The 22,327-nt window shown below is 45.9% G+C and overlaps 3 protein-coding genes and 1 long non-coding RNA gene across 5 annotated transcripts; 1 reads left to right on the top strand and 3 right to left on the bottom strand.

Annotated features, from left to right (window-relative positions):
* The first annotated feature begins 670 nt into the window (after nt 1-670).
* Nucleotides 671-17,012, top strand: LOC124345297. 2 transcript variants are annotated; one of them, XM_046798292.1, is made up of 5 exons: nt 671-997; nt 4,396-4,755; nt 6,136-6,485; nt 6,645-6,778; nt 14,916-17,012. In XM_046798292.1, exons 2-5 carry the CDS (start codon nt 4,501-4,503, stop codon nt 16,535-16,537), a joined length of 2,361 nt encoding a protein of 786 aa, XP_046654248.1. In that variant the 5' UTR covers nt 671-997; nt 4,396-4,500; the 3' UTR covers nt 16,538-17,012. The 2 variants fall into 2 exon arrangements, with proteins under 2 accessions (XP_046654248.1, XP_046654247.1); XM_046798291.1 differs by having other exon boundaries at nt 4,383-4,755.
* Nucleotides 7,197-9,388, bottom strand: LOC124346716. Its single transcript, XM_046798400.1, has 4 exons — nt 7,621-9,388; nt 7,489-7,558; nt 7,359-7,428; nt 7,197-7,294 (listed from the first exon to the last, which is right to left on the bottom strand). Exon 1 carries the CDS (start codon nt 9,374-9,376, stop codon nt 7,814-7,816), a length of 1,563 nt encoding a protein of 520 aa, XP_046654356.1. The 5' UTR covers nt 9,377-9,388; the 3' UTR covers nt 7,197-7,294; nt 7,359-7,428; nt 7,489-7,558; nt 7,621-7,813.
* LOC124350860 lies at nt 13,500-14,139 on the bottom strand. Its single transcript, XR_006921201.1, has 4 exons — nt 13,949-14,139; nt 13,817-13,886; nt 13,687-13,756; nt 13,500-13,622 (listed from the first exon to the last, which is right to left on the bottom strand). It is a non-coding gene; the product is annotated as an uncharacterized LOC124350860 (long non-coding RNA).
* LOC124346200 (solute carrier family 13 member 5-like) lies at nt 17,012-21,387 on the bottom strand. Its single transcript, XM_046798360.1, has 13 exons — nt 21,024-21,387; nt 20,671-20,820; nt 20,482-20,597; nt 19,664-19,778; nt 19,300-19,498; nt 19,073-19,151; nt 18,846-18,971; nt 18,462-18,733; nt 18,219-18,305; nt 17,886-18,079; nt 17,660-17,715; nt 17,510-17,591; nt 17,012-17,442 (listed from the first exon to the last, which is right to left on the bottom strand). The coding sequence occupies exons 1-13, from the start codon at nt 21,126-21,128 to the stop codon at nt 17,242-17,244; spliced, it is 1,782 nt and encodes a 593-aa protein (XP_046654316.1). The 5' UTR covers nt 21,129-21,387; the 3' UTR covers nt 17,012-17,241.
* Nucleotides 21,388-22,327: the final 940 nt, after the last annotated feature.

Raw genomic sequence — 22,327 nt, 5'->3', positions numbered from 1 at the left:
AAATGAGAGTTGCTAAGGCAGCAGCAGCAATGTTGGGGAGGATTATTCTTGAAAAAAAAAACCCCAAAAAATGCTGGTGCATGGTGAGAAACCCGCAGCAGCTGAACCTAAAATGGTAAGGACGTTTTTATTATTCCAAAGTAAAATGATTATGGCTGAAAAGGAGTAGATGAGGGGGACTATGGGTCTGATGGGAAAACAAATTGAAACAAATCAACAACAGAAAAGAAAATGAAAAATAATCGATCCTGCGATCCTGATATTCGTGACGTCACACGACATGTCAATGCACACATGTATCGATGTTATAGTCATCTATAGAGCACCAATTTTCTCGATCCTTTTGCCTACCCTCTCTCTCAGATATCGCACCCAGTGTGCGTTCCTTCTATACTGTCGAGTCTATACAACGAGAACGAGTCTTAGCGAGAGTAAACGAGAGTTGTGTCTGTCAGAAAGGTTTTAAAAAAGAAAAAGAAGAAAATACCCAAGATGAAAACGACGACGCCGCGCGCCGCCGTAGCTCTCCACAGCTGCTCTATGCTCTATGCTGTTGCTGCTGCTGCTGCTGAGGGAAACCAAGGGAGAGAGAGGGACCGAATCCTCGTGCCGAGAGCTCAAGGATTTTCCGTGCGCTCTAGGCTCGTTGACTCTTTAGTCCGGTGAGAGCTCCAACTTGGTACGGACGTGCCGCTTTCACCTTCCTCCACCCCACCGTGCCAACAACAGCATCAGACCATTCTAGAAGGAGAAGTGTTAAGTCTTCTTTGATATATCCGTGCCGTCATTATTGTCTTATATAAACGCAGTTTGCTGTGAGCAGGAGACAACGGGTCGACGATGGGTGCTTCCATCGGTTGAAAAACGTTCGACACCAGGACGAAAAATTGGCTGTGTGATTCTGTAACATCTTTCGAAATTTGAGTGATTTTTTTTGTTTTGTTGGGGGAGGTTGAGCAATTGATTAACTGTTCCGCCATCATCCTTCGCACTACAGGTAATAACCGAAATGTTTTTTTTTTTCTAAAACAAATACAATTGCAAGTGACAACTGACGAGTGCGGTATGCGCGCGCGTATACAAGTAGACATTGTCAAACAACGAAAGCTCAAAGGGGGGTTCCAAACTGATGCCTTCTTTTTTACTCAAAGACAGAGGATTCGAAGCACGTGAAAACTTCACGACCTATATATACCATATGAAAGCAGAAAAAGAGCTTGAACTTTTGGAATAAGCCCGGCGCGCATCGATGTTATCAGGCCACGTAAACAGTTTACCTTCCACCATGTCACGGGCCGGACCGCATCGTAAAGCTGACTTGAAAGTTTAGATAGCTCACGCTAGCTGTTGATGTAATCAAACCATCTCCCCCCTTCCTCTTCTCCAATATCGAAGCGCCAAATGCCAGCAAGAAACGTACGGAAGAAGCGCAACATCTATATAATATTTTTTCTCCGGGTCTTTTTCAGCATACTCGCCAGCGTACCTCTCTGTCGATTTCAAACAGAGAGTGGATCAAAAAGCCTAAAAGGAAATTTATATTTGGGCTTGTTTTTCCTTTTCCCTTTTCTATTCACGCATATGCTGGATAGGTGCTCATGTAATTGAATTGAATTGGATCAAGAGCAGTGCGCCGAGAAGTCATTAGCGGACTGCGCCGCCTTACATGTATTGATGGGTCTCTTGACAGCCGGCTGCACCAAGGCTGCACCAAGACTGCTGCTGCTAGAGCACACACGATAATATGTGGTGAAGACAGGCAGAACATACACACACGCAGCGGCCCGTCAGGAGCCATAAAGCCCAAACATTTCTTCTTCTTCTTTTTTTGGGAGGATACGGAAAAAATGACATTGTGATTATGCAACCCCCCCAAAAAAAGAGCCAAGATCTTCATTTTCTCCCCTCTTGTTCATTGTCGAGTGTTTTTTATTTTTCTTCCCTGCCAAAGATGATCGGAAAGGGGGCGGCCGCTGGAGTTGCGTTCGGTCGAGCAAGAAGCTTGATCACGATTGATGATGCCGACCGATATAAGAGATATAGGTCATCTATTGAATCAAATTCAACTAGAATTATTATTCGTCAATGTGCTGTGTGCTGCGAGGGAGGGTTTTTACATAGCTGCAGGGCCAGCAGTTCCCATCCGCGTTATGATGGATCTCGACACTCTCTGTACAACGTCAAAAAATTCGGTCGATGTTCCTGTGGTGCTCCCCCATCGATTTCCATCTGCATTTATTGGTAGACAAGGGCGAACAAAAAAAAAGAGAAAAAGAAAAAAAGACACTGTGGGTGGTTGCGTTGCCTTGGCTGTGTGTGATGCTGCTATTCATAGACGCCAGCAGCCTGCTGTTGTGAGCGGCTCACGAAGTAAAAAAAAAAGGGCGTGTGAAATGGAGAAAACGCCGAGTAGTGTGAGAAGGGCAGCAAAGAAGCTGAAACGCACAACACGAAAATGTAAACGTGGGAAAAAGGAGAAGTGGGATAGTATAAGCAAAAGAGAAAAAAAATATCTTAAACTAACTTTGAGCCAGTTTCTGACACTAACGTAACATACCATACACACACACAGATAGAGAGAGAGAGTGGGGGAGACACGTATTAGGATCACACCCGCTGTGCTGCTGAGAACCATCGCCCCGGCGGAAGAGCGTGACGGCGAGTGTTATTGGCGTTGCTGCTCTCTCCCGCTCACTGTGCATATACGAAGACGAATCAAGATGAAGAACATATAAAGGAGCGGTTATTGAAGAGAGAAGTAAATGCAGGAGCCCGGGGGAAGGATATATACTGTCGAACTTGTGCTGGCGCTCTGCTGTGGTGCTGATGATGATGATGATGGTCAAGTTTTCAACAGACATCAGCTGATCCTTTAGGCTATACCTTTGTATTGAGACTGCGTGCATACACAGACTCGCACACACGCACCCACACACACTCCATCGAGGCAGAAACTATTGATCCTGTCCTACCTTGGCTCCCGCCCGACTTGCCTGCGTACGATATAGACTACCTGCCGTTTGCTTATATAGACCAGCACCACAGACGCCCCGCCTACTATATTATATCCCAGCACCTCCGTCATCATAGTTTTTGTGTTGTTTTTATCTTTTCCTGTATGTAATATGTAGTCCTTTATACTTTTATTTGGGCTTTTCACCCGTTCCTAGTTTGGTGTATATCAACGGATAGACAGCAGAGCCCGGAGGCCCACAGCACCGTCTTCCGACGAAAGTTGATCAATCTGGAATGAGTGTATGAGAGCTGTCGCAGAATAAAAGGAACGATAATAATACGACGCAATCAGAATATTCAGCGCTATATAGCCTTGTGCCATTCTTCTCGTGTGTCTACTATACATAAATCACTACATACGGCGGCAGGGTTTTTCTCGATCGATAGTTGTCATCGGCGACATCCTCAGAGTCTTCCGTCATCATCATCAGCGACCCATTCAACAAAACAACAGCAGATGCTGCTGATGAAATGATCGATCCCCCCCCCCCATACTCTGGCTGCATGACGACGCTTATTCACGCAAAGCGAATATAACCCAACCACTTTCCAACCGTTTCCAATGTGATGGAGTGGCCAAAAGTATACATACATAGGCATATGTGTCTAGAATAAATTACTATCAAGTATATAGACAACAGCTTTCTGCGCTCCTTTACCGCCCGTATAGGTGATGATTGGAAGCGTCGGTTGCTCATATCTCTCTGCTGCTGCTGCTGCAAACAATCGAACAGTTTTATAGATGTTGTACCCCTCCAATATTATTGGAACGTGCTGTGTGATTCAAGTCACAATTGAGCAACTGCGCTGCGTGTAGACTTTGAGTTCCGAACCATTTTGACGTTGGGCGACGCCATTCGATTGACGTCTGGGAAGCGCGAAACGTAATAAGTACACAAATAGAGCGGGCGCGTCCAGCAGTAGCAGCACGGGAGATCGATTCTTTTGTCCTCGCTTCCGCGTCGTGTATACTGAACGAACCCTGTTTCCTATTTATCTTTTTTTGATAAATATAAATAGAAGTCGGGTAATCAGCCGTATAGACGACGAACAAATCCCCAATACAGCAACACAAAAAAGAAAAAAAGAAAAAGAAGAAAACGAGTCAGATAAGATAGAGGATCATCACGAGATGAAGCAGTCTGGACAAGAGCCAAGAGAGTTACATGTATATGTACACTATGTACTGTATTACTGTACAGTACGGAATAGATATCAACTCTTTTTTCCCATTGTGCCAAACGCCTTTCACCCCGTAACATGGCAGCAACGGATGTTGAATTGGAAAGGGCCAGCGCAACTCTTTTGTGTATAGGGCGGACAAAATAAATAAATAAATAGAATACGCGTTGACATTCTTTCTTTAGATATTTTTGACAGGCATTTATACAGAGTGGCATAAGCAACTGGGAGAGACACAACTGGACGGCGGATGGCCAAGCGGAAGTTGCCGCTTCAGCGACAATTATCACAAAGGAGACGTCGATGGCGTCGATAGTGGACGACTTACTCGACGAGGGCACTCCGCGGATGAACATCACCGTCGAAACGGCCGAGTCGGTTTACTTGATCCAGTCGTCGGCATGGCGATCGGGCAGGACGCAGTGGCCGCAGACGCCCGCCGAAAAGGCCGCCGAAAAGATTGACTACTACAAAGCCTATGATCCGCTGACGGGGCTCAAAATTGCCGCCACACTCTCGGGATTCTTGACCATGGCCGTGCTCTACGTCTTCTACAAGGTATGTGACATAACTGGCGTGCCACGCGCGCTCGATGTGTGGCGTGCGAGCAATGTGTCGCCTTCATTTCCTGCTGCTGCTGGCTGGATGGCGACCGCACTAGCTATCTGCTGCTGCTATATAACTATATACCTCGGGCTTGTCGCCTTATAACTATAAAGCTGTGACATGTTTGGTCGATATTTACTCTAGACATTCCGCGACGGTCGTTATACCAATCGAAACGGCTCTATATAAAATCACCCGAATGCATTCGGTTATAAGAACAACCTATATAGTTGTTGGTCTACACTATACACATACACGTCCGAATAGCTTTCACCTCGCTGATTTATTCATCACGCCGCGGAGCCAGCAGTTTAGACTTTGGACGTCCTTAAAGCAAATTGCTGACCTATTACGCCATTTTAATTGTATACGAGAAGAAGCGCAAATAGTCTAAAACCAAAGTACTAGTCAAATTGGAGCAATGCATTACATTCTCCAAGGCGAATAGTTTAGTAAATTTGTCCAACCTAATCTGCATTCAGGCGGGCTATATGTATATACTACTATACCTATAGTGATGACTTTTATAACTTAGTTTCTAACTTTTGATTGCGGAAGCCCTTGGCCGGAAGAGGTCTAATATACTTTGGAAAGTCACATCCGACGAGTCATTCTTCTTCGTCTTCCGCAGTCGCTTGTATAGAGAGAACTTGAAAATGTCGTTTCGGGTCGGGTCGAGATGGAAAAGACGACGGTTTTTTCGGTCGTGATAGAACTTGGAGAGTTTTTTTCATTCCTAGGAGTGGATTGGGTGACAGAGCGGGGGAAAGAAATAAAAACGCGACGAATGACGAACAGAAGAAGAAGAAAAAAGAAATTTTCAGCCGATTTGATAGAACTTGGGCTGAAGACGAAAGCCTCCGGTTATGTTTAGCAAAGAGGAAGAGAGAGAGAGAGACTTGAAATGTGTGCTAGAGAGCTACATAAGGACATATATTGATTCAGCTGTCTAAAAGCGAGCCGAAAGGATGAACGCCAACGTTTCTTACATCACCGCCCATGTCATCATCTCGGAGTGGTATTAAATACGTCTGCCATTCAAATTTGATTAAAAGGCTTATTTCGAACTGCTGCTGTCGCCCTCCGAAATCTTCTTATAGAAATAATAAGACGACGATGGCAAAACTTGCTGGCTTGCGCAAATAAGGAAACTTCATTGTTGATTATTATTTCTTCGTTATTCATTAGCGACATATCGCATTAGTAGTAATGAAATCAAATGAAATGATAGAACTCAGTTGAGCTGCGGATTAGAACTTGAATAAATTCACCGCTCTGTTATTCCACTGCTGCTGGTATAAATATAATAACGTGACATGTGTGTGCCATTAGGCAAAGTGCAAAAGGCTGAAATTCATGAGAAGCTCCAGCGACGAAGACTCGATCATTGTGGACCAGCCAGCGTCGCAGCAGCACTTACGGGAGAGCAACCCGGCGCTGCACAGCAGCAGCAACTCGGCGGCACTCGTCTACCAGGTCGAAGTGGAATGCTGCAGCGGCGTTAACAAGTTCCAGCATCAGCATTACTGCGAATCCGGTCGCGAAACACCTTCGAGCATCAGCATCATCACGGCCCAGCAGCCGGCCCTGCACCAGTCGACTGTGACCATCAAATCCTCTCAGCCGCACTACTACACCGATGATAGCGAAATGCCTGCTTGGAAAATCTACGCTAAAGAGTTGTGAGTACATTTTTGTAAAATGTCAGCACCTTTTGCTCTTCTATATATGTTTTATATAATCGCAGAATTATTAGTGAATACATATACATACGTTTGATAGAAATGGAATGATTAGGTTTCTGATTCATATAACTGTTTGTTTTTTAAAATTTCCAATAGGTTCCTCTACGGAGGCTCGGGACTATGGCGATCAGCCAGCCTCCAGAAAGGAAGCGATCCGGTTCTACTTGTGGCCCAGTCTTCTTTCGACGAGACGATCAATAGCCGCAGTCAACGGACTGGGAGTCTTTCAGGTAGTACTGGCTAGTCGTAAATTGCAATCAGTGCTCAAGATTTATATATAAGACTATGGCTAGCACAAGAAGGAGAATATATAACTCTGCGATAGAACTGAGATCCATTAACGGAAGCCATAACAGAACGCCATTGCTCCGACTGTTCTATACGATCGTTCGTATTTCACTTTTGAAATCTTAAAAGAGAATCTAAAACCTTGGCAGGGTTTGTTATACATTATACGCTCAGTTTCACGTTGGAACATTCAACGATTTGTACGAATGGCTTCACAGTTTGGTACCTCGCTGAGAATGATGGAGAGGACAGTAGTGAAATGATTGCCTCTGTGACAAAATGGGGAAAAAACATTAGCCCACCCTCACATGTTGTGGAAGTTTTGTCCGTGACACGTGTTTCCACTTAATGAAAACCTGAGTTGGCTCGTAAGAGCAAAATCTCTTGTATTGTGTTCGACTTGACTGGTGTTCACATAAATGAACACGGTGTACTTTGTGATAAGGAAGTGGTGGTTCCTGAGAAGGAATAAAATAAGGTTAGGGACATAATCAAAGAGAGAGCGAGTAAAAATTTAGCTACCTGTGAAGACAGGCTACACACAAGGTGAGAATCACTCGTACACAGGGTCAACACCCAGAGGTGTATAGGCCTGGGAGGGAACATACGTTATAATTAAGGTGATTGACATGAATTCATAAATAACACATACCAATTAGTGTCCTGTGACACACAAATGTCGGATATATCGTCACACACTAGATTCAACTCGAGTGACGTCTCTGAAGAAACATACGACACAGAATTAGTAGGGAAATGCAACATAAATTCATGATGGAAATACCTTAGAATAAGAAGAACGACACACACACACACACGGGTCCTTAAACCCAGTAAATTGACTTTGGGCAATCACGAACAAATCAGTTAAACACGAGAGAGAGAGAGTGAAAGCCCAGAATTCAACGTGGTTTACAGACGACATTAATTGACAATTGAGAGGGGGAAAAAGGAGGGAGGGAAAACGTTGCCAAATTTCAGACGGGGTGCGCTTTCGCCGATCCATCCTCCCCCGAGGCCGGCTCGCCGGCCGAGCTGGATTCCAGAAGACATAATTCGGTAATTCCTCGCCGGAAGATTCCAGTTGGTAGTTGGACGTCGACTGCTCGGACACAGCCGTCTGACCCAGGATAAACTTGAACTATGTGTCCGATGTTCCACTGTCCGCGGCCGAGTGTCTTATTTATTTCGAGAACGATATCTCCCACCGTGAAGTTTGGCCGCTGCACCTTCCATTTCTTGCGGGCGGCCAGAGATTGCAGATACCCTGACCTCCAGATATCCCAGAATAAGTTGAGCAGCCGTTGTAGATAGCGATAATGTTCACGAGGGCTTGCATCATCGAAACATCCAGCTGGCGGGAAGGCGGTCGGCGATCTGTTAAGGAAGTCGTTCGGTGTGAGCGGCCGGAAGTCCTCGGGATCGGAGCTCACATATGTGAGCGGCCTGGTGTTCAATAAACCAGCGACTTCATATAAAAGAGTCCTCAAGACGTCTTCCGTTGGGTGACGCAGACTCTTTCCTTCTATCTCCAGTGCGTTGTAAAGGGCGCGTTTAGTCGATTTGACCAACGACTCATGAGCGCCGCCAAAGTGGGGTGTACGTGGAGGCTGGAAATTCCAATCAATCCCTGCCTTCTCCATGAAAACGGGAACCTCTCCGGAGGCGTGTAGGGCCTCGACGGCTTCACGTAGCTCACGTTCCGCACCAACGAAATTCGTCCCGTTATCCGAATGAATAACCGCCGGCTGGCGGTACAAAGCGATGAACTTCCTCAACGATAGCAGAAAATCCGTGCTGGATAGAGAAGGCACCAACTCAAGAAAAACAGCTCGCGTCACTAAACATGTGAAGAGTACTCCCCATCGCTTGGCCGTGCGGTTACGGTAGAGACCGACTTCTATAGGCCCGAACAGATCGATTGCTGTCCGAGTGAACGGCAACGCTCCAGCATCCAGTCGAGCTTTCGGCAGATTTCCCATCAGCTGCTCTCCTGGTTTGGCCCTATTCCGTCGGCAGATGACACAGTCACGGCGTATTCTTTTCACCAGCTCACGGCCGTTGGTGATCCAATAATGTTGACGGACGTACGCCAACAAGAAATCTGTTCCAACGTGCTTCAAATGTTCATGGAACGCACGGACCACCGTCGCGGCAAAAGGATGCTTTCCGGATAACAACGGCGGATGCAACTGGTCGTAGGGCAATTGCGCCCGCCCGGCTCGACCACCGAGTCGAAGAATTCCGCCGGAATCTAAAATTGGTGCTAGGGCCAGAATGTTCGATGAAGACGGCAAATTCTTGCCCCTCCGGATGCGGCGGATCTCCTCTTCGAATGTTTCGGTTTGGCAGCTCTTCACCAACTCCAAATATCGGCCGTCCATTTTACTGAGCGCAGCGATGTCGTCCGGGGCTATCTTCACGTCGGTCCAAACGACCGGCGATTCCGGCACGGAAGCAAGCAAGGTGCGGCTAGTCCTCGACTCATCTTTCACCACAAGCCACGGAAGATCAGTCGGCCAGTCCTTTTCGGTCAGCATAAGAAATTCCGGCCCTGTCAGCCACACGGCAGGAAAATTGACGCCGTCTAGGGTGGAACGAGTGGCCGCATCCGCCGGATTCAACAGCCCTGGCACGAACCTCCATTCTTCTTCTTCTGTGATGGTTTGGATTTCTCCGACGCGGTTGCTGACGAATGTCTGATAATCGGCTGCGGTGGCTCGTATCCAATTTCGGACCGTGCTACTGTCGGTCCAGAACCGTCGTCGTTTCACATGAGCTGGAAGAGCTTCTTGAACTGCTCGGGCTACTCGTGCTCCCAGCAGAGCGGCGTTCAATTCCAGCCTTGGAACGGAGATGGTCTTCTTTGGTGCCAACTTGTTTGTCGCCTTTACTTGCCGGACGACAACGCTTCCGTCACCATAGACGCTTCGGACGTAGACCACTGCGGCATAAGCCTCTTCGGAAGCGTCACAGAAAGTGTGTAATTCAGATGAGACGATGTTGGCGGAATCTGGGAAGAGACAGCGCGGCATCTTGACGTCGTTCAGCTGGAGGACAGTCTCGAACCACTGGTCCCACCATCTTCGGTCCTCTCCTTCGACGACGTCCGTCCACTTTAGGCCCTTTTGGCCTAATTCTCGGAGGCGAATCTTAGCCTTAACGATGATTGGAGAGGCGGTGCCCAACGGATCGAACACTCCAGCAACTCGGCTAACCAGCTCCATCCGGGTTAACTCCGTGTAAGACTTCTCGGCAACCTTGAAGCCTAACGTGTCAGTGTGTGTATCCCAAAATACTCCCAGCACCTTCTCTTCGCCGCTGTCGCCTAACGGATGTGTCTTCTGTTCAGCTTTCTCCCCGCATGCCATGGCTCGCATAAATTCTTCGGAATTGGAGACCCAGCTCTGCAGATTCAGGTCCGCTTCGGCCAATCTCGTCTTCATAGCGGAGGCCTCTTGCACGGCGGCTGTCACGGTTGTTGCTGAACTTAAATAATCGTCTACATACATCCGTTCACGTACGACGGCAGCCATCTTTTCGTCTCCGGCATCCTCCATGATTTGACGTACTGCGCGGATGGCGACGAAAGGGGAGCAGCTGGCACCAAAAGGCAGTCGCTCCATCTTGTAAACCGCTGGCTCCGACGTTGCTGCATCTCGCCACAGGAAACAAAAGTACTTCGAATCTTCTGCTGAAAGCCGGAAACGGCTAAACATGGACTCGATGTCAGACGCCCAAGCGATTTCATGCCGACGGAAGCAAGTGACGACGGCGGCCAGCGCAGGTTGAAGAGCAGGGCCACTTAGCATTGCGTCGTTCAATGATTTCCCCTTAAAAGAGGCGGCGGCGTCGAAAACTATTCGTAATTTCACGCCCTTGTAGACACCGTGGTGGGCCAGGAAGTACTTTTCATCCGCTGGATCTTGAACCCGTGATGCATATCCTTGATCCAGAGTTTTCTGCATCGTCATTTCGTAGTCTCGTTCCAAATTCGGCTCGCGCTGGAACCTCCTGAGAAGGCTTTGGAAGCGATTGGCGGCCATGGGTCGATTATTCACGAGGTCCGGCTCCCCCTCCTTCCAGATAATTGGCACCTCATATCCGACGGGTAACCTCCGGGTCTTCTCCTCTGCCATCGCTAGAGCTCGGCGGTCGTCGGCTGATACACATCCGGCGGTGAATTCGGTCCCAAAGGCCTCGGTGTCGCAGAAACGACGAACTTCCGCTGTCAAATTATCCAGGGGGGTCTGGCCAGCAATCGTGCAGCTACGAATGGATGTAACTTGATGGCCTCGGTTGGTAACTCCTCGCACGATCCAACCAAGTCTTGTTTTGCAGGCGATTGGTTCATAATCTCGCCCTTCTCTGGTCTCGCGAGGCACCAAAAGATGCAGGTAGTCTGTACCTACAAGAAGATCCACCTTTCCTCCCACTACTCCGACCGGGAGGTCGCGGAGGTGCGGCCAATTCTGCTTTTCTTTATTCCAATCCGTGATAGGAGTGGGGCTGGCGACCATCTTCATTGTTGAACCTTCCATCGTAAAGATTTCGCCTGATTCAGCGCGCAACTGGAACTGGACTCGTTTGGACTGGTATCGGTTGATGACTCCGCCGGCACCATCCACCGTCAACACCTGCGACGGCCCTTGCAGCTTTAAATTTGACGCAAATGACGTCCTCATCAGGGTGGTATCACTGCCTTCGTCGGCGAAAATATTGGCGAGTATCCAGTTACCATCTGCGGATTGCACGTGCAGCCTCATCATTCCCAGGGCCACTCTCTGTCGGCCAATAACACGAGCGGTTGAAGGACGGGCGTCCGTCGTCGACGGCTTCTCAGTTTCATGAAGCAGGATATGATGAAAGAATCTGCAGTCCGGTTGCTTGCACTGGCGCTTGCTTTGGCAATCTCTTGCTGAATGTCTGCAACTGAAACAGCCGAAACACAGCCGGCGACGCATGCAGAAATTGACCCGTTCACCCACTGAAAGGGCCTTAAAGTCTCCGCAATCTTGGAGCCAATGCCCCTTTTCGCATTTGAAGCAAAAAGGTTTCTTCGTTGAGCCAGCTCCGCCTCCATCTGTAGCTCTTGCGGACGAATGATGAGTCTTAGCTCGACGTGGAAAGGCTCCTCTTGGCGTTGATGATGGCCCTCCTGTCTCGTTGGCTTGATCCGCGGCTATGCTGTAAGCGTTGAGGTAATCGGACGCTCGCTCACAGATCCATGTACCGAAATCGTTGAGGCTGCGGAATTCCAAACGGCCACGTCGTCCCGCATTCCAGTCGAGTCGGTCTTGCTGGTTGAGTCTTAAGCAGACCTTCTCGATGATGTCGGCTGATGATGCGGCTCCAATCCTGCTGAGGTCGAAGAGATGGGTCCGGACTCTTTCGGCAAAACGTTTGAACACTCTTGGTTCATTCTTGAATTCAAGTCGTTCGATAGCTTGGATGTGGGCGGCTCGCATCACATCTCTTCGTCCGAATGTCTCTTTCAGACGCACCAGTGCCTGCTTGTAGGCCGTCTCTCCGCCACCGAGCCCGTAGACTACATCCAGACATTCGCCCTTAAGGTAATGTTTTAGTAGTGCCAGCTTTTCTCCTGGGGTCTTCGGAGTATCGTGCACTAATGCACGAAACAGGTCGATCCAACCAAACCATTCAACGGCTTTTCCGTTATAAACGTCCAATTCCGCGGAGACGGCAGAACGAGAGGAGAATTGGCCATGGACCGGAAGTAGAAGGCCAGCATTGTAGAGATCAATCCAATCATCCGGAGCTTCCTGTTTGACGTTCAGGTTTCGTTGCTTGGTCCGCCATTCCTCGGCTGCTGGAGACCGTTTCTCTAGCTGTTGACTAACGGACGAGAAATGATCCGGATCTGGTTGATGGAGATTCAGCTGACGGAGAGCCTCTTGTGCTGCTTCGGCTTCTTCCCAAAGAGCGTTTGCCCGAGCTCTGACTTCATCACACTTCTTTTGAGCCGCTGCGACCTTTTCCTTATGGGCTTGCTCACGTTGCATGGCTGCATCCTTCTGTGCTTGGTCGCGCTGGTCTGCTTCTGACGGTGATATAGGAAACAGCGGCGAATTCTGATCGGGCTGGTCATCAAGTGGGTTTAATACTGATGCGGCTTCTCCTTCGCGACTGGACAGATAAACTTGGGCCGCTGCAATGACTTCATCCCCCTTGGAAGCGTAAGTTAGATGCGTGGCGTCTTGTCGTTCCGCTTCATCATCGTCTTCTTCTACGGCTGTGATTTCTGACTGCAAGACGGAGGTTCTGAGAATAAGATCATCGAGGTGTACCACCAGCGCCTTCACGCCTCTCCGTGAACCTGAAGCGTTGACCAAGGCTGTGAGGCTGGTGACAGCTCTGGTGATCTGTTGTCGTAACGTCGTCCTCTTTTTCTTCAACGTGGTGATAGCTGCAGCGTCCATAGTAGGCGGTGTCGATGGACCCAACGTTGAAGAAGAATCTCGAATCTGTGTTGACCGGCCAGGAATCAGGACGAAGAGTTTCAATGACTTGACAGCAGGTTTAGGGCTCGGGAAGAGCAACCAACAATAAACCGCCTGGAAGGTGAGAAGAATCTCGATGCAATAAGTAGGATGCAAGAAGGATCTTGCTTGATGTGGAGAGAGCTCCGGTTCGAAGGACCAAATGTTTCCACTTAATGAAAACCTGAGTTGGCTCGTAAGAGCAAAATCTCTTGTATTGTGTTCGACTTGACTGGTGTTCACATAAATGGACACGGTGTACTTTGTGATAAGGAAGTGGTGGTTCCTGAGAAGGAATAAAATAAGGTTAGGGACATAATCAAAGAGAGAGCGAGTAAAAATTTAGCTACCTGTGAAGACAGGCTACACACAAGGTGAGAATCACTCGTACACAGGGTCAACACCCAGAGGTGTATAGGCCTGGGAGGGAACATACGTTATAATTAAGGTGATTGACATGAATTCATAAATAACACATACCAATTAGTGTCCTGTGACACACAAATGTCGGATATATCGTCACACACTAGATTCAACTCGAGTGACGTCTCTGAAGAAACATACGACACAGAATTAGTAGGGAAATGCAACATAAATTCATGATGGAAATACCTTAGAATAAGAAGAACGACACACACACACACACGGGTCCTTAAACCCAGTAAATTGACTTTGGGCAATCACGAACAAATCAGTTAAACACGAGAGAGAGAGAGTGAAAGCCCAGAATTCAACGTGGTTTACAGACGACATTAATTGACAATTGAGAGGGGGAAAAAGGAGGGAGGGAAAACGTTGCCAAATTTCAGACGGGGTGCGCTTTCGCCGATCCAACACGGAAAATGTCAGAGACGACACAATGCGCTCCGGTAGAACAACTTGATTCGTATTGATTGAACTATACTTGGCTATAATAAGTACAGGGAAACGATGTCACAAGGAAGTGCCATATAGGCCCTTGATATATATTATTGATCCAAGTTTATGGGAGAGAAGAGACCTGAGTATTGCATCAGCTCTGCCCTGCCGCACAGCAGGGCGACAGCAGAGAGCGGCGAACTATCAGGCTAGAGATATAAGTTGTAGATTTATCACCAACTTGTTATTCCTGCCGGCCCAAGGAATATCGTTTGTCGCTATACATATATTTCAACATATGAAGATGAACAAGTTTCCCCGTTTGTGTCGTCGTTGAACACTATAACAAGGAATAATAGTTGTACACAGCACTTTCAATTCCTCGAGAGAAAAGATCTAGACTCGATTTCGATTGTATCTCGATCAAGTATCAACATTATACAAATTAATGATTCACTTATTAACAAGTGAAGCCATAGCAATAAAAACAAATGGCCCGCATCTAATAGTTTCCAGCGAAAACGTAAATAACGAGTGGTGATTTTTACTTTTTGAAATAGACGGATAAGAAAACAAGAAGTTTAAATACTTTTTTTTGTGCTCCGACTTTATTTACCATATCCTTTCCGGCATATATATACTAAAAAAGAATTCAATTGTTGTTGCTCTCCCGCCCGCGCGCGCGTGTGGGGGGTTATTTTCGTCCGTCTGTATTTAATAGGTTCCGTGATGGGCGGACTGGGCATTTACCGCTGTGACTCTCGGAAACCTTCGTCCGTGTGCGCTTACCCGACGCGCAACAGCCAGTCACGCCTGCAAGTTCCCAATGTGCAGGGCGGCAATAAAGCCTGCGCTTCGCAGCTGTACCGCCAGCGCTCGTTGAATCACCACCACCGCGAGGGCCCGTCGCGAGCCGGCCGCGACCAGCAGCTTATCAGCCCGTTCGGCAAGAAGAACCTATTACCTGGGCGCTCCGTCTCGTTCCGCGAGAGTGATATGACCAATTACAGCAGCAGCCAAAGTAAGCGGGTGGCTCGCAGCCGGCCAGGATCGCTGCACAACAACAGCCGGCCGGACTACAGCCGGCTGAGGAGCGGAAGCTGCAGCAACGCCGAGTCTGCTGGACACCTGCGACCCGATTCCCTGCCCGTGACCACCACCAGCAATCGCCGCTCGTCGTTTCGAATGCCGGCCAGACAGACGTCGATCCGGGAGAGCCGTCGAGTGATGGCCGGACCCAGCATGTCGTTGGACATTCCGGCTCCATCGCTTCCGCCACCCTCGCCTCGCTCTCGTTTGGCAGTCGTCCACCGGATTCCCATCCACCTCCAGCAGCAGCCGGCTGCCGGCGAAGATTCCAGCAAAAGTAAATCCATGTACTGCCGCTCGGCCTCGCTGACCAGCGAGCCCATCTCGCGCGGATGGCGATCCTCCATAGCCAAAATGATCCGAGCCAAGAGCACCAGTGGAAATTCGGTGAGATCCAATCACGGCGAGCGGACCGAATGCTCGTCCTCGCCCGGCAAGAATCGACGGAATAATCGAAATCCATCCAATCTGACAACCGGTGGCGAGGCTGTGGGTCAATGCGGAGCGATGGTGGACTGCGACGGTGATAGCGGGCCGGGCTCGTCGTCCCAGCAGCACCGGCACGAGGGACACATCGACATTTGTGTGATCCAGGCGACGCCGACCGCTTCGCCGTGCACCAGCATCCGGAGTACTTTCAGTGGTGACAGCCTGGATTCGGCTGCCATCAAAAACATCCCGCCGTACGCCAATTTCAACCCGTCGCCGGCCATGTCGGTGCGCGATCGTCGCAAGTGCTTCGCTCGCATGAAAGGCCAGACAATCGATCACGACAACGAGGCGGCTACTAATACTAATACTAATACCAATACGATGACGATTGACACTTCGTTCCTGGCTCCGCCGATGATCGAGTACAGCGGCAGCCTCGGTCTCAGTCCTTCCTCCTTGCTGGCCTATCCAATGGCGGAGTTGCGCTCGCGTCGATCCGCCAGCCCATCAGCGGCTCGCGGCCATTCGGCCACCACTTGGCTTCAAGTCTTCAATGAGGAGGGGCCGAATAATGCTGCCACTTCATCTCCCAGAGACAATTGTCATCATCCGTCGGCGAAGAGATCGCATCCAGCTGTCATCGGCAGGTCGCCAGCAGGGCGAACATCGACGATGGTGGTCACGGAACACCTGGGAGTGAGCCAGCTTGCGCCGATGGGCGACGGCGCCGGTGTAGCCAAAGCCTGTCGGCCGGCCAGCCAGTCTTCAAGTACTAGCCCGACCCTACAAAATACTCAACAGTACACTCAATTTCCATTTTAAACAAATATCCTCAAAATTAAATAATCAACCAAAAAATAACTGAAGTTATTATAGCTCATGATATATTCGTATCGGGCTGATTGGGATGGAAGATATGACTATATAATCGGAAACATCACTCGAATTTCTTTTTAGGTTGCACTCAATTTAGACATGTGATAGGGTCAATCGCAGCCTATCAGCGGCTGTAATGTACATTGCAAAACCGAACATTTTTAGTCGAGTTTTTAAGAATTAAAATCTGAAGTGACTGAGTTTCGTTTTTCCCTCCATGAAATGATGATTGCGCATATATTGATTATGACTTAATCTAATGTTGTTGAGACAGTGCAACTACCGACACCTATGTGGAATATTGTATACTGGTCATTCTATAACTTGTATTTTCATAAGTCTGTGCAGTCTTGCATGCATGATTTTGACTTTATTATAGATAAGAAGATACACGATTATATAAACCGCGCTGTCGAAATGTTCAAATCACGTCTCAAAATACTTGAAAATTGATTGATAATTTCTTGTAGAAACATGCAATAAATATAAGCAACGTTTTAACCCTATATTAGAAGTTTTTGTATTCCAGTTTGCGTGCTGGAATGAATTTCGGACAAGTTTCCGACCAGCGATAACAAAAGTTGCAATTCCATTTTCTTCGTTTAATTTATTAGGACCCGAAATATTTGTTTTTCTTTTCTTCTTCACGTTTAATTACCCCATACGCTAACGTCTGCCATTGTCGTACTTAAAAGTTCCGTGATGTTGCATTGATTTTCATTTTTGTCCGTCAACGTCGTGTTGGCCCAGGCCGGAAATTCGTTACTGTTGAAAATCACGCTGCCCCACGTTTGCATCAGGACGCAGATGACAATCACGCAAACCAAGTTCATGAACCAACCAGCTTTCATCTGTTGAAAATAACAAACACACATTATGTAAATTTATTTGGCGAAATGGCTGAATCATGCGATTTACCATTTCAACCGGATTCATCTTAGCAGCCGAGAAGACGATTGCGTTAGGTGGAGTGGCTACCGGCAGCATAAATGCGTAAGAACTAATCGACCAATAAAATGTGATGAATGGTTTACAAGAGCCAAAATCATGTAAATTTTCCAAATTTACCAAGTTACTGTTGCTGGCACCATCAAGTAGAGAGGATTGACCCCGATCGATACCGCCTGTATAAAAAAGAAAAGAAAGAAAAGGACGGCGCAGCTTGAGCGAAATATATTATTGATCAAAATTCTTGAATATTTGAAAATGTCACGGCACCTTTCCCGGTTCCGGGAATAGAGTGATTAATGAGTTATAACTGATTTATTATATGATATAAATCGATTGATAATACCGTATCCGCCAGAATCGGAAGGAGAATGTTCGCCGTCGCTGTGTTAGACGCAATTTCCGTTATTGTGGCCGTGATGATGCAGATAATTAACATAATGACGAAAGGGGGTAGAACCTTCAAAACCATCAATTGCTGCCCGATCCAGTCCGATAATCCAGAAGCTTGAGTGGCATCGGACAATGCAAATCCTCCACCTGAAATACAATTTATCTTCAAATGAGTCATATACCATTTTCCATTTGGTTTTAAACTGTCAAATCTATTCCCGCGTGAGGGAAAAAAAAAAAAAACAAACAAACAAACAAACAAAAAAAAACAAAACAAACAAATCACCTAGGAGGAGAACGATTCCCCAAGGCAGCCTATCTTGAACGTATTTCCAATCTAAGAGGGCCGGGCTAGGTTTCTCTGGTCCAGTTTCTAAACGCGTATCAAAATGAAAATCACGCGTCAGTCTGTATAGCTTATAATTCTAATAGGCTCGTCAAAGAAGGGCGTGGCATATAAGTAAGGCTCATATACAAGTCGAGCTGATTATAGTACAGCACAAGGAAAGCGTATATCATATAAAAATACCTCCTTTTGGACGCAGACACCAAAACGAAGGCTTGGCAGGAATGCTGAACAGAAACAGGACTATAATCATTACAGCTGTGGCGTCATCGACGTGGGCGTCTTCGATAAAATGAGCCCATCCGGGCACGAATCCCGGGTCGCGGAAAAACCACAGCATCACGCAGGTGATGAAAAGAATCAGAACGGCTCCTTCGTGGAATGTCATGGGCCCGAGATCTCTGAACTTCCTACGAATCATTTTCTTAACTTCTTTCTCTCGGTCTTGGTCGGAGCTGTGACGCAATGACATTTCTTTATACGGTGATATGTATAATACTTGTTTTGTTTGTTTTAAGGGCTTATTCTTGTTTCATATTAGATATATTTAATATATATAGTATATACCTTTGTCCCTTCAATCCCATGAAAAGATATTGAATCCAAAGCCAAGCAAAGAAGAGATTGATGATCACGCCGGGAATATTAAAAGCCATCCAGCTCGCGAAATTCAGTTCCGTCGAGCCGAAAGTTCTGCGCAATTGGAAAGATTGGCGTTCAAGATAATTTACCGCACACTATTGATTATATCCTATCTTATGCAGATAATAATTGGACCAGTTATAGTTGCTTACTCTTGCACGATTCCCTTTAGGGCTAATTGGGGAGAAGATCCGATCAAAGATCCAGTTCCGCCGATATTTGAGGCGTACGCTGTACACAAAACAAAATACAAAAGGTATAATTCTGGCATAAATTTGAATAATATAAGCTTATTACAAGAGGTAGCTAGATGTTTTTTCTCCATTCGGAGAGTAATCAGGTATCACTCGTTTCTAATCAAACAAGAATAAGAACTAACCTATGCACATCATAAAGCCGACTCTAACTTTGCGCCTCCGTTCCTTTTCGGTGTCTTTCGCCGCCTGCGATAAAGGTGATGATGAGTTTTTCTCGGCATTGTCTTTGATTGACAGCGAGTCCGGGACGAGTTCTTGAATACTGTCGTTCGAAATGGCCACGGTTATGTGAGAAGATCCGACCGATTTTTCGTCATCGTCCTTTCATTTGATTGCAAATATAATAAGAATGTATAAAAAGAGTTTAAGTCAATTTTGCGCTGGTCTGTTTGGAAGAAAAAGAAGAGCAAACTATAACGTATAGGTCAATTTTAATTTGGACTCATGGCTTAATTGATTGATTAAACTCTTGTTAAAATAATATACCTTGTATAATTCTGCAACGACTGCCTCAACGATTGGTACCATCATTGCCGTTGTGGCCGTGTTGGAGATCCACATCGACAGGAAGGCTGTTGTTCCCATGAAACCAACCATCAACCTATAGGCCCAGCAATATAACGAGAGATAGAAACAATGTTTAACTTGAAACAATAACGCTGTAAAATATTACACAATCGGAGGAGACTGCTGAGAGGACTAGAAATGTCATTATACATGAGCGCATTATTGACCTACAGGCGCCGCCTTATACAGACCTAGACAATTTGGGTTTGTTCTTCTTACATTTTTATGGGTGTGACGGCTCATAAGAGCCTGTTCTCTAAGCTTGTCTAAAAAACTAAAATAAGATCTTTGTTTAGTATGTATAAATCCTAGTCAACAGTGGAACACGACTGTAACAATGACGCACAGTTTAACTCCTGACATCCTAACATCAAGGCGGCGCCATCAGTTAAACGATAAGGGACACTTTATCACGTACATAAAACAACGGAGAGCACCACAACTGCGCCAAAAATCTTGATTGTTACTGTATACTTCTCATAATGATCAGTAAATCAATATTGTATAATTTATATTATAGTTGTCAATTAACGTTGCACGCATGATTAAGTTATACGTTTTTGCAGAAGAATTAATCGTTTTTTTTTTATTCTTCGTTATTGATCACTTTTTTAAGTGATTGAATGCACAAAATTCTCAGATAATTATATAGTCAATGTAGCTAGCTCATATTTTCGGTATTACACTTAGGCTTGTTAATTAGCTGTAATTTATGTATTATTAACGTAGAACGTTACCATCTAAGCTTGGCACCGACGATAAGTAGTACTGCCAAGGCGACCCTTTTATGTAAATTGCAAAACTCAATTGCCAGTGCCAATATGAGACCACCGATGAACATCATATTTGTTTCCTATATGCATTGATTATAGTTTAAAACGTTAAATCACGAAGCACAAATCGTAGGATAGCCTGCACCAACATACCTTCATGTAAGCCATGCAAACAACGCCCGTGTCCAAGATGCCAAAAAGCGGAAAAGCAACAACCGGAATTAAACTCGTAATGGGTAACGGTAGCGCTTCCGTCATCCAGTAAATTGCCATTATGAGAATGGTGTACCCACATGATGCTTCCTGCAGAATTTATTTTTTTATAAAAAAAAAAGAAATACATGAAAATTAACAATTCAAAAAAGAAAAAAATCACAAAATGGTTAAATTATTTAGTTAATGAACCAATCTAGGCCTACTGGATAACATCAGATTATTTGCGTGATTAAACTTGACTTAATAAGATTTGGGGGATTTCTTGCAGTAGAGTGAAAACCGAAATTTACCTTTGTTCCTGCTATAATAGGGAGGGGCAAAAGTAGAAGAGGAACAGACACAACGATTATCGACCTCCAATAAGGAAAAATATGATTACGAAAAAACTTCAACATTTATAGGCCGCGCGCTGTATCTATTTTTGGAGAAAGCAGGGCACTATAGACCTCTTACTTGGTGTACACTTGCCAGCTTAATGACGACAACAATTGTAAGCCAGCTAGTCTTGGATGAAATTGGTGAGAAAGGTATAGGTAGCATAGTTATCAGTATTCTCAGGCACCCCAGTGATGGCGAAGGGAAATAGTTTACCAAATAACAAGTAGCTTAAGGAAAGTAATTTATTGCCTCACTATCAGCAATTTATCGCATTCTCTATAGACTGTCTATAGATCTTAATATCATTGTTGGCTTTTGAAATCGGAAAAATCCGATTAAAAAAATGACTAACCATTGCGAACAAATTTCTTCAACTGCATTTTTTGGATGACCATTGAAAATAATTTTTCATGCCGCTAATAATATATCAAATGATTTTATTGAGTTATTTAACAAAATAAGTTAGGTAACGGATGCTAAGGTTGCAATCAATTAGAAATAGACGAGAAATTGTCCTTGTGTTGCAATTGAATTTGTCCAAGGTCTCATCGGTGTAGATTTTAACGATATTGGAAAAACCGGAAAAACCTCGCTGATAATTATTTGATAGTGCTCAGTCAGTAGCGAGCGGTATAGCCTATCGGTGCTGATGTCATCTATCAGTTGTCACCAGCCCCACGAAAAATATCCTAAAGTTGAACTTTTAAAAATATCATATCTTCCTGCAGTGATCATGTCCCTAAGAATCTAAATATGGAACCTGAGAAAGCATAAAGCAACCTAAAAATTAAATCAGATAATAGTTTTTGAAAATGCGGAACTAAGCATTTTGGGTAATTTCTAAATGGAAATTTGAAAAAAAAGGAAATTAATAAATCGTCAACTAATCGAAACAGCACTCACAACCCTTATGAAGGAAAACACTTGTTGCGCGTCTAAATTTCCAACGCGGAACAGGAGAAAACAGGATTATATGCGCAAAATCAACAAAAAATATTTAGATTTGTGTTAGAAATCTGAAAACGCATTCGAAGCCGGACGAGAATATAAGTGTGTCATGTTTTCTGTAAAGCCTGGAAGCCGAAATGAAAAACAAGTCGACACACACACATCACACGCGGATACACAGCGCACTAGTGCAAAGTTCGAAAAATATGTCACAATCACTGATCACAGCACTCTCTCGAGCTATAGTGTGGCCCTCTTCCTGTTTATT

Source organism: Daphnia pulicaria, chromosome 1 (genome assembly GCF_021234035.1).
Source record: "Daphnia pulicaria isolate SC F1-1A chromosome 1, SC_F0-13Bv2, whole genome shotgun sequence".
Taxonomy (NCBI): domain Eukaryota; kingdom Metazoa; phylum Arthropoda; class Branchiopoda; order Diplostraca; family Daphniidae; genus Daphnia; species Daphnia pulicaria.
This window is presented reverse-complemented; position numbering and strand designations above follow the sequence as displayed.

What these genes read in the sequence shown, in the direction of transcription:
- LOC124345297 (XM_046798292.1), top strand. Translation starts at nt 4,501, where the DNA reads ATGGCGTCGATAGTGGACGACTTACTCGACGAGGGCACTCCGCGGATG. An exon ending in TGCTCTACGTCTTCTACAAG is followed by an intron (nt 4,756 to 6,135) that starts GTATGTGACATA and finishes GTGTGCCATTAG; the next exon opens with GCAAAGTGCAAAAGGCTGAA. An exon ending in AAAATCTACGCTAAAGAGTT is followed by an intron (nt 6,486 to 6,644) that starts GTGAGTACATTT and finishes AATTTCCAATAG; the next exon opens with GTTCCTCTACGGAGGCTCGG.
- LOC124346716 (XM_046798400.1), bottom strand. Translation starts at nt 9,376, where the DNA reads ATGCTGACCGAAAAGGACTGGCCGACTGATCTTCCGTGGCTTGTGGTG.
- LOC124346200 (XM_046798360.1), bottom strand. Translation starts at nt 21,128, where the DNA reads ATGTTGAAGTTTTTTCGTAATCATATTTTTCCTTATTGGAGGTCGATA. An exon ending in CTATTATAGCAGGAACAAAG is followed by an intron (nt 20,821 to 21,023) that starts GTAAATTTCGGT and finishes TAAATTCTGCAG; the next exon opens with GAAGCATCATGTGGGTACAC. An exon ending in GTGTCTGCGTCCAAAAGGAG is followed by an intron (nt 18,306 to 18,461) that starts GTATTTTTATAT and finishes ATACGCGTTTAG; the next exon opens with AAACTGGACCAGAGAAACCT.